Below are 11,908 nucleotides of genomic sequence, written 5' to 3'. Positions count from 1 at the left end.
TCCCTCTCGACTGGTCGGCCAATGTGCAATACTCTCGCGGTCATCGAAACCGCACGCCGCCGTTATTTGCCATCGATATTTGTCCGTAATCCCTTGTCTGGATTCGTCAAGAATCGTAAAAACCAGTTAATTTCGTTCCTTTCATCGAACTCGTGAAACCACGCGAATTTTGACGAATACGAATATCTTCAATAATTTCACAACGAACAGAACTATCTCAGACGACTTAATAACATTATTTTTCCAGAGAAAACGATCTCGTTCGTATTACAACTGGTTTGCAGTTTTCTTTCGTGGATTTCTCTCTCGCTTAGTGTGTATATATACCGTTGTGTCGTCTCCCCTCTATTGTAGAAAAAAAATAACAGTCGACATTGGTTTAGCCGAATAGAGGCAACGTCGGTCAGTGTTCGAAGCACGTGTGTATATTCTGTCGCAGGATATCCGGCAAACTTGTGTTTCATGGACGGAGAGAAAGGATACTTAGCCGTGTCGCGTTCTATAGCGATCGAACTCGCGTGTAAAGTTCCTCGAAGTATCCAGCTATTAGACAAGCGTATTCGGTGTGAACACACGTGTACGTAAATTCGGTAATCAAAACAAGGCCGTTTTACACGTCGAGTGAGTTTGTGATTGGTGTGTTCAGTGGTTCATCAATACGTGTTATTGTGACCGTGTGGAGCTTTAGGAGATCCGAATGATGTTTCGAATTAGAAACGCGTGACATTTACGAGAATCTCGCGTTTCTATTAATACATCATCCGTGGTGAACGGATCGAGAGTGAAAATTAATGTTATTCGCACGATTGCGATACTTCGTGGCGCTGTAGTTTTAAAACGTTTAGTTTCTTCGAGCAGTGGTCGAACGCTCTCAAAAGGAATATAATCAAGCCTGTTTCAATCGTCCTGGAATGAAACGGTAAACAACGTGTGATAGGAATAGAGTTTTTCAGACACCAGCTGTTTGCTGTTGTGTGCTGCTGAACTTTCCACGTCCGTTGCATAAAAGTCTACTGAGTCATCGAAAGATATGTTTATGTTTCGAACGAACAGCATCGTGTTACCGGTCGCGAAACTACTGTTGCGATAGAATCGAACGAGGCACCGTGGTAAAAACTCGACGAGTAATTGCCTGGCTTGCGTAGAACAGCTAATTGAAGGAGAACTAGTATTGGTGGCAGGTTGTTCCCGAGAACACATTTTTCGGAATACTAATTGTCCAACGGGACAAGCAACGATATTAGAGTTTAATACGGAGGTTAGATTTGTCCCGTATATTACGTATATCGAAGTTTTATAATGTTATTTACTTTCTACTTTAATTGCAGGTTTTCTTAGTATGTGTAATCGAAAAGTTCAAGTGATAAACCGAGTATGTAATTACTTGAAGTAATCATTTAAGTGACAGACTAGGAATTACTTTTAGTATCATTGAATATATGAAAAGAACCATTTTGGAAACAGGAATATAATGTTGGATTTTTATTTTTCATGAGACTAATGTTTGTAGATTTTTATGGTAATTTTGTTACTATAAATGTTGCTTTTAGTCTGTTATAGCTTATAAATTAATTGTAATGCATTTTTAATGCATTTATATATTGCGCCAATTGTTTATTATATAATACAAAGAAAATAATAATTATATTTTACAATTGTTTGAACGTATCAAATATTTTAGGATACATTTAACCAGTACAATAATAGTTAAGTTCGATATAAAAATTTTTATGAATAGAAAAATCAGGGCGAGTATTACATATTCTCTTTGAAATGAACAAACTTTTGAACGAGTAACTTTTGACGTGCTCGATTTACTTACTACGCTACCGGAAATATCTCATGTTTTTGTACGAATGATTGTAGGAAATTGCTGACATATTTATTTCAAAGTACAGTAAAACATTCATTATCCGTTCACCTACTCTTCGAATAGTTACTATTTGAATAGTTCCTCTATCCCGAACCTTCCATTATCCAAACAGTACATTTTCTTCGTTACTTTGATATGAAATTAAAAACAAAAATTTTCTTTTCCTTACTATCCCTTTTATATTCGATGTTATGTATATATTATATTATACTTTAATAAGTTATTAATCGATTACACAATAAATGTATTCATTCCCGGTAACTCTGACCTCAAATTCTAGTGCATTATATGTTCATTATATATTCTTTTTACCACCTGGTAAAATATATTTCTTTGATTAATAATTAATTAAAGTATTTGCCAGAATAAAGAGGCAGCTTCAATGTTTAAATTGTATTTATTAGAGAAGTAAAAAAGTTTATCACTGCGATTATTAATTGACTATGAATTTATAGAACTCTACCCTTATTACAACAGCCCTTTCAATTAATAAAAAGCTATTTTTCTCATAAACGAATTTCCCAAAGAAAAAATATCGACTCTAAAAGGATTGAAAAGAAAGAGGAAGATTTAGATGAATGTGGAATAATTTACATGAAGAACACGATAGTAAATCTCGTAGATTCAGTCCAGGTGTAACCTATATTCCTCGTATCATTTTATCACTATCCCCTGCCGAAAGAAAAATGGTCTCTCATGTTCGTGCATACTTTCTCATTGGAAACAGGACTTTAAACGAGTTTAGGATGACCCAGATCGATGGGTGGACATCATAGGTCCATGATGTTCATAGGACCGATTCGAGGCGATCCGAACAGTGTCGAACGAAACGGAATAGTCACAAGTACATCTCAATTTAAGGGCAATTGTGTTTAACAGTCCGACGCTCTCAATCGACTGTGGGCGTTTGCTTCGTTGACGAACGAACGAACAAACGAACCCACGGCCGAACCGTGAATTTTATTCTGTATCTTCTATTGTCAGACATATGACTTCCCTTTCCGGTTTTGGTTTACAGTGTCTTATTAAAACTTCATTACTTATGGCCTATTGTAATGTACGACAGATCTTTTAGTTCCCTTTCCCTTTTTTCTTTTTACATATGATATGTTCTACTTTCCTTAGCGAGATTTTATATATGTATTTATTCATGTTTCATTAAGATTCGTAAATTTTTTGAATGGGAAACAATCAGAACTTCCGAATATATTATCGCTTGGAAGGAAAGTTTCCTTATGGTTTTCATGATTCTGCCTTTTTTTGTTCAATTGAGATAAGTGAATCAAAAAAATTCTTAATTAGGATGAGATTGAATCTAACGGGTAGCAGAAGCGAGAAAATATAGATGATTAAAAGAATTGCGGTACTTTGAAGTTTTACTATCGATGTTTTCTCCTTTTTCATATATTTCGCGGATTAAAAGAATTAAAAAGAGAAAGGTAGGGAAGAAAAACAGTATCTAATTTTGCTCTTTCTGATTTCAGAGCTAACATAATCTTGCATAATTATTAAAACATTCTAAATTTTACTTAATTAGATCAACTATATTTATAACTATACTGTTGATTTTTCTGCATCTATGAAAAATTTAAAGGTAAATTTAAACACAAATACATAGAATACACAAAAGTATATAAAATATCCAAAGTGAAGTACTCATCATAATTTTTAGCAGTCGAAATAGATTGCCATGTATGTTTCATTTCTTTAGTTTTCTTCATAAAAATATGAAGTTGCATAACAAATCGCTACTAATAACTGTTGCAACTAGTAATCAAACATTTTTCTACGCATACTTAACCAGTGACTTTACATCCTTTATTAAATGACTATAACTTCTTTGTAATATTTGGAAAATTTGAACATAGATTTTTGTAGATATATTTTTCAAAAGACATTCTTTCAGAAAATACGAAAAAAAAGAATCGATTCTTTCTCAGTTTGAAAGAGTCATAGTAATTGGTTCTTACGCAGTAATGATCGATACACCTCACGGAAGGATGATTAGTCGAGCATCTCGTGAAACCGATTGTTTGTTGCGCAACAAAGACAATAATGATTGCACGGTGATGATTAAGGCTAGAAACGAGATCGTGGTAATTCCCAATGTAGGATAATGACAAAGTTCTTGTGTTGGCGTAGCACGCTCTTCCGAAGTGAACTTTTATAGAAAGAGAGATTTTAATAGGTTTTGTGACTTTGCATTGAATTGTACGTACTTTTTATCTGACTTATTGGATAATGATCGTCAGATGCTGATTATTAAGATAGATTTTAATCGTTAATACTGCTTCCATTGTTATCGTCATTAAGGCAATCGTCAATCATTAAAATAAAGTTTTATGAAAACTCGCCTTTGAATATTATTTTCTTCACTCATTTATTGCGATTGTTTATTTGTTCATTTATTAAAATTAAAAAGGAAAATTTTTTATAGGGGAACGTATTAAAATACTATTGATATTATATCGAATATTTCTGTCTTCTTTTTTAAAAAATTGAATCAATCACGTAAAGGTACAATTTTTACGTAAAGATACGTTTAAATTTCATTTGCATAGAATTTGTTCGATTGATCTTCTTATTCTGTTCATTTATTAAATCTTATGTTTATTTTACTTGATTTTACTGTTTCAAGTAACTCAATCAAACAGTTCTGTTGACAAATTTGAATCGATTGGACGATTGTTCATTCGTCAAATTTATTCACTGCTGACGTGTGTAGAGTGATTGTACAAACTAGGCCGGATTATAGCTGTTTCCTGAAGGAAGATGACGAAAATTGATAGTGGGAACTATTTTACGCCTGAACTGAATTCATCTATGTATCTAATCGTATTTTTCTTCTGAGCGTGTCAGCACATCCGTTCTGCTTTTTTGCTTTTCTTCTTCTTTTCTCCCTTTATATGAAATTGTATGCAGTGATGAGTGTCTAAAAAAAGGGCACTGTTTGAATAGAATTTAGCCTGTTATTGTATCTGTTTAAATAATGATAACATCGTGTCTTTATTATAACATTATTAAAACATATATGTTGGAAAATACTGGAAGTTGAAAATATATTCTAAGGAATAGATGATAAAAGGAGTAATCAAATCTTTTTTTGTGTTTATTTTTATTTGCAGAGTTTAAGAATTCATAAAAATTTAAATACTTAAAAATTATGTATGTAGATCAGATAGTAAATAATGAATATTTTTCTATTTATGTATTTCATATCTTTTTTACCCGTATATATTTATACTCTTTCAAAGAATAAAAATACTATATATATATATATATAAAACAACAAAATGAATAAAAATATGGAAAATTAAATCATAGACAATATATTGAGCCTATTTTATTACATGAAAAGCTTCCAGAACTATCAATCTACCAATAAGATTAACATTAATATTAGCTTAATAACGTTTTTTCTTTCCTCCTAGTTTATTTTCTTTCTAAACGATTCATCTCAAAGCGTTATTTTATCGATAACTGACTTATACCTACTATGCTAACAAATGTAACGTGACATGCTGTAAATAGAGAAGAAATAGAAGTGATACCAGTGTCTCGCGAAGAGGATTATCTAGATTTCTAGAAATACTTGTAACAATCCTTATTAATAGCGCATTAAGTAGTTTTTAATTATTCATTACCATTCCATCTGTGTACTATCTTTTCACAAAAGTATAAACTCTTAAACTCTTCTAAGTTAAACTCTTCTAAAGACGAGATGAACTTCCATCCAGCTGCCACTTTATTATCAATTTTCAAGTAAAATATACAGAGTTTAACTATTTATTAGTATTCTACCTGATTACTATCTTGCCTAAAATATATGCAAAATAAACGATCAAAACTTTCCAAACATAAAACAAATTTCTATCTATGTCCCATTTTATAATCGTCTAAAGAAATATACATTTGCATAAACATCCTCTGTCTAGCGATAAACGAACGAGCCGATTTGCACAATCTTTCGACTATTTTTATATTCGAAGTTGACCCGTTGAGACCCAGAAAATTCTCAATATTATAATAATAAACTACCCGCATCTATGGCAGCATTCCGTTTCGTCATTGTCGTCTTACAAACGACCTATTAAGGCCATCCTCAGCGGGAATTTTAAAAATAATCCTTTGCGTGGCCATCACGCTATGAAAACGGTGTTGTTGATCGTGTTCTTTGAGGACTCGACGCACGACGTACAATCATTATCTGTTGCAGTCTATCAGGGCCGATAATTGCAAAGCATAAACTTGCAACACAGCAACTTATCGTTCACCAGAGCGAACGAGTGAAAGAGATAGATTCACGGTTGCATTCTATTAACGGAATCCTTTCTGAGGCTATAACGGGAACATATAGGAGCTAGAATTTTTATGCCACTGCGCTTTCAATTTTCTCGCACATGGTGCGAACCAGACCTTTCTACGGTTTGCTGATCCTATAACAATACTTACTTACATCGAAACGATAATACACTATTAGAGAGCATGCAATAGGAATTCGATTTTCTTTGAAAGAATTAGGTACACATTACGTTGGTAAACGCATCTATTGGATGGATACATTAATATACATATACATACACAGTGGCTACGAAAAATATATATTTATTTATACACAACTTTATTTGCCAATGAAACGTATTTTTTTATTAGGTTCTACGTTTTATTTTCATAGTATCAAAGTGATTTTGTAATCATATGAAGTTTATTACAGTTGGATACAATTAACTAGTATGCCTATACATGCATGCAGTAATAAGTACGTAATAAGTAATAAGTACAGAAAATTGGAATATTTTCGGCAACATATAGCAAAAAGTGAGTATTTGAGTTTGAAATATTTCATTTGCCGTGAAATTTCGAATCAGTTTCAGCATCATACGTTTCGATATATAAAATTCTTCGAAACTTTATCGGAACTTTAAAAACTCGAGATCCAGCAAGATTTTTATGAAATATTACAAGAGTTTAAGCGATTCAAAATGTTTCACACACAACACGTATGTATCATAGGCCATTGATCCCAGAAATACTTAATTTTAAATAAAGTTGCATTACAAACATGATATTTAAGATCAAACTGTGATAAGAAAAATTATTTTTGCCATGTTTATCTAAACATTCGTGTTCTTAATCTCTATTTATATAAACTGGATCACGTGCAATATAACACAGGGACAGTTCTGGAAATATGAATGATGCGATATTATCTAATATTAGAAAATACGAACCACTTCTGTATTTTAAGAATTTTCTTTCATGTTTCGAAATATTTGCATATTATTGTAGTGACAATGGAATTGTCGGAATCGTTTCGTGAAACAATAGAATTGAAAAATTGAGTACACCGTTTTGTTTTCCTTTCTTTCCCAGAACTTTTACGAAATTGTTCTGAAGCGGAAAACGCTTAACTTAACAGATATTCCACGACGAGTTTGCAAAGTAGTGTAGATAAAAGCTGCATAAATAGAGAGTTCATGTCAATGTTGTAAGATGTACGTGTTAATTTGTACATTAAAGTAAAAATATCTCTTAAACAAATAACATAGCGAAAGCACCATAAAACACTTTCTTGCAAGTAATGATATAATACACATTCGTTTAAGAGGAATATAATTATATTTTTACTTTTGATTGAACTTTCGCTATACCTTATAATTTCGTTACAGAAACAGGAAGAAACCACATACACTACCGATCAAAAATTTGAGACCAGTTGTCTCAAGTTTCGTGTTAATTTTGTCATTAATTGATAATTAATATGATACAGATATCAATGGCAATTTTCCTTATTTCAATATATTCTTGACTAAAAAGATATTCTACGGTAAAGAAATTGTAAGCCGATATCATCGTATCTATTCTTATATTTTATCAAACACATGATTCCAAATATAGGTCCAGTACTAATATCTCTTGTAAAATGTATTGTTTTAGTTTGTTATACTTTCCAATTTTTTAAGATTATTAGTTATTATAATTAATTTTATTAAACTAACAAAATAACTTTGATTTCAATGCGAATATTAATTGTTACTATAAATCAACATTCGAATCATTAGTCTTAAACGGGTTAAAAAACTTCAATTTACAAATTTTCTTTGCATCGACAAAATTTTACTATTACAATTTTACAGTCTGGTTAACTTGAATTGCGTCTCAGCAAATACATAGATAGCAAGTTCATGACTATAATCACGTTTCGTACAAAAACAGCATTTCTTTCTTCGTTCCCACACAAGCACGACAACGATGTTTTCGTTAGGCACTTTATCATTCCATTACATAACTATTATTTTCCAACAATATCTTCACGATACGCATCTATCCTCATATCATCGCCACCAGCTGGTACTCGATTAGATTGCCAATCCATCGTTGCAACGAAATGTATTAGCCCACCCACGATTAGATACACGTTATTCTATAGTCTATCTCGAGCTTTCTTCGCCTAACCTGCCCGCCCTGCTCACTCCTTAACGTCATTATCAGTACGTATACATCATAATTATCGTCTAATATCAATGAAATCTAGATGCGAGCTCGTCATTCGAGGCCGAAGAATGTCAAAGATCACGGCGTCTGGGTCCAATTTGACCAGTGTGTTCCAGAAACTGAACATTCTCAGAAATATCACGTTAGCTCCTTGATGTTCCTGCAGTTTTCGTGATTCGATTAATTCAACGAAATATTCACGTGAATCAGTGATTTTCCGTGATATGATAGATTTGAGAAAAGTTCGCGAGAACTCACGATAATAATAAATTTGAGAAAAGTTTCCAGGAATTCGTGACTTCTGCGATATGATAAATTCGAGAAAAGTTCGCGTGAATTCGTGATAATAATATATTTCAGAAAAGTTCAGGTGAATTCGTGACTTTTTCGCGATATAATATATTCGAGAAAAATTCGCGTGAATTCGTGATTTAGTAAAACGCGGATTAATATCGCGTGTGTTCGTGTAACTTACACGTGAGAAAGGAAAAGACAGATTATTGGACGAAATAAAAGAGAAAAGTGATTTGTGGGCACGAAGAATAATCGTCGGAGGACCGGAGAGAGATCAGAGTGTGGTGGACAGTCGAAAAGGATAACGGAGAAAAATGTTCAAGCTCGCTGGACGACAAGAATGGGAGGCTTTGACGAAAGGTAAATGGCAGAGCCGTTTACGAACCGTTTTTAAGCAATTATTCCACACGTGTACCCCTAACCCGTTACTGTGAGCCGGGTATCCGATTGTTGAAAGAATGTTTGGAAGTTATAAATAGGGAGACATGTGCTTTTTAGGAAACGAGAGGTCTTGCATGAACTTTAACCCCTTATATGAGAATCATGAGAGCTCCCTGGCACAATCTATGATGTTCGTGCACAGATTTGATTAATGTGTTTCTTATAATGTATAACAGAAGAACTGGGAGTTTTAATTTTACAAATTAGATTTAGAAGTGTGGAAGAATTCTAGTAAACTGATTGAAGTCGATGTTTTATATAATAAGGATGATTTTAGGAATTATTTATGTTCTTCTGTCTTTTTCTCTTTTATACACTTTGAAGGATCAAATATTATTTATGTTCTTCTGTCTTTTTCTCTTTTATGCACTCTGAGCAATCAAGTATAAGTGTCTTTATAATTTTTCTGGAACAGTAATAAACATCTATCACAGATTTTAAATTACTTCTCATATAGAGTGTTTATTGAAATTATTTGAATACTTACCATAAAAGGTTTTTTAAAAGAATTCCTTGAAACTTCATTAGCGTTGCAATGAAAGAAGATTATGGCAATTATTTTGATGAAGTTTGAAACAAATCAGACATTATAATGCAAGCAGAAGTTAAACATGCAATCAGTGCTAGTGAAAGCTTCACTAAGTTGAAGCATATTAATATAATGTATAATTAACTTACTTTCATTACGATGCTTATGAAATTTCAGAATGTTCTATGCAACACGCATAATACATTCATAAAAAATTTCTGTAGTAAGAGTTATAATATTTTTATATATCACTGTATAGAATATTATGTTTAATTTTCGATTTATTTTTCGCACGGGCAGTCATCTTTATCTACTTTATTATTTCCGATACCTTTTATGAAATATGAAAATTCCAAGTAACAGGTGGTATGGAGAAAGTCTGTAAAATCAACATTTTCCTTTATGTTGCAATAAACATCTTTTTCAGAGTTTCTAAACATATTTCTCATGCTTGATACGGTGGCTAAATTTACGATATCTATATTACTGACTAATTTGTCGGAAGACGGGTTAATTTAAAAAAAAATTGATTAGCAAAGATGTAAATTAAAATATATTGGTGATTTGGCTTTACAAAAACTAAATCATATTGAATCCGCAATTGATACACATTGTTGAATTGCTAAACCTATATAATCAGCTACAGCAGTTTCCAATTGATAAATTAATCGATTAATGAGTATTATAGATAATAAAACAAAAAAACACTGTGATCGCAGAAATGATAAAAGTAATGATTAGTTTACTGTTGTATCAATTAAACTTTACTTTGTTGAAAGAAGCAAGAATCGCATAATGATGCAACAAAGCCAAAGTATTATGAAAAGTTATTGATTAAAACATACAGATATTGATAACTAACTCGATTAAATAAATGTTCCTTCTTAAAAAGTGAATCAAATAAAATTTGCTCAGTTATTTTTGTTATAAGTTCTATTCTTGTTTAAAAAATTGTTATTCTTTCTATGCAAAAGTGTCGACTGAAATTTTGATTCAGATTTATATTTTATGCATATCGGATCTGTTCTCTTTGCAATTTTTTAATGTTAAATATATGTAATTCTTTAATTTATATGCATCAGTGCATTCACTGTACCTATCTCCAACAGATAAAAGGTTAAAAAATAAAGATAGACGAGCATGTAACTTCCATGTCACTTGCAGAGAGTTAATCGGTTATCGTTATAGAACAAGTTAATTTTATATCCGTTACGACGACCTGTTTCATTCTTCAAACGTGTTTAAAAAAAGGAAAATATATCGGCGCTAGTGTATGCATCAAAAAAGAAAAAGAAAAGAGGGAAGAAGAGAAAGAAGCTAAAAGTTGCCCGTGGGTCACCGGTGATCCACGCAGGACGGAGCTCGTTAGAACTGTTAACTCGATACGCATTAATCGAACGGGTAACGCCGTGCGGGTTATTATTATTATTAAGGTCGATTACGTAATATTCGATAACCATGTGGAGCATAAAAGAGTGCGCCGGCTATTATTAACGTAGAAATAATTTATCGTAGAAATGTCGATATTTTGACGATGCGTTGGGAAACGGGTGAGCCGACAGTTTCTGAAAGGAAATTGCCACGCGCTCATCGCCATCCTCCGGTTACTCCCCCTTCGAGGTTTCTGATCGATGAGCACCGTGATATACAGGGTGATTTAAAGTTTGGTATATGTCCTCTTTTATTTTTTATAATATTGTCTGGTAATATTTATGTTGGGGAAAATATTCTTTCATTTCAAGTAAATAGAAACATTATAAATAGATCGTGGATTTTTATGTGTTTATGGAAGATGCAAAAATGTGCAGAATGTATATAATACGTAAAAATATAGAAAATAGTTACAGTGATAGTAATCTTTGCAATACATATCAGGTAGAACAATTTTCTATCCAAGTCCCATTTTATACTTATAAACATGTATTTCATTACAAATGTATTTCAATCTGTATCCCATGTTTTATGCGATGTAAAGAGGAGTGTTTCATGTAGATAGGACGATGTAACCTTAAAATGCTTAGAAATGGAGAGAAATGGTGTAGGGCAAAATGAAATGATATAGAATAAATGTCATGTATTAACAAAAAAGATGCAATTGCGTTGTTTGAATGTACGAATGGATGAAAATACATGAAATTAACACCAGAATACCCTTTATTCTATGCCATTTCATGTTGCCTTATGACATTTCTGTCCGTCTCTATTTTAAAAATACATTAGCCTGCCCTAGTTACGTGAGACATCCTGTTACTTATTTATCGTTTTTACCATAAAAT

At 32.3% G+C, this 11,908-nt stretch overlaps 1 protein-coding gene across 11 annotated transcripts in view; it reads left to right on the top strand.

The window, feature by feature from the left end:
* Positions 1-11,908, top strand: part of LOC138183609 (SLIT-ROBO Rho GTPase-activating protein 1) — a 43,847-nt gene that overhangs the window by 17,281 nt on the left and 14,658 nt on the right. The window contains exons 1-2 of one of the 11 annotated variants that reach the window (XM_069120804.1): positions 1-919; positions 8,729-9,022. The exons of 7 other annotated variants lie outside the window; for them this stretch is intronic. In XM_069120804.1, the coding sequence (XP_068976905.1) occupies positions 8,977-9,022 (46 nt within the window). In that variant the 5' untranslated portion in view covers positions 1-919; positions 8,729-8,976. Of the gene's footprint in view, positions 1,259-8,408; positions 9,023-11,908 lie in introns of all 11 variants that reach the window. 3 more of the 11 variants (XM_069120801.1, XM_069120803.1, XM_069120800.1) reach the window with 3 other exon arrangements.

Source organism: Bombus flavifrons, chromosome 9 (assembly GCF_040668555.2).
Source record: "Bombus flavifrons isolate JBK064 chromosome 9, iyBomFlav1_principal, whole genome shotgun sequence".
Taxonomy (NCBI): domain Eukaryota; kingdom Metazoa; phylum Arthropoda; class Insecta; order Hymenoptera; family Apidae; genus Bombus; species Bombus flavifrons.
The sequence above is the reverse complement of the archived record's forward strand: the minus strand, read 5'-3'. Positions and strand labels throughout refer to the sequence as shown.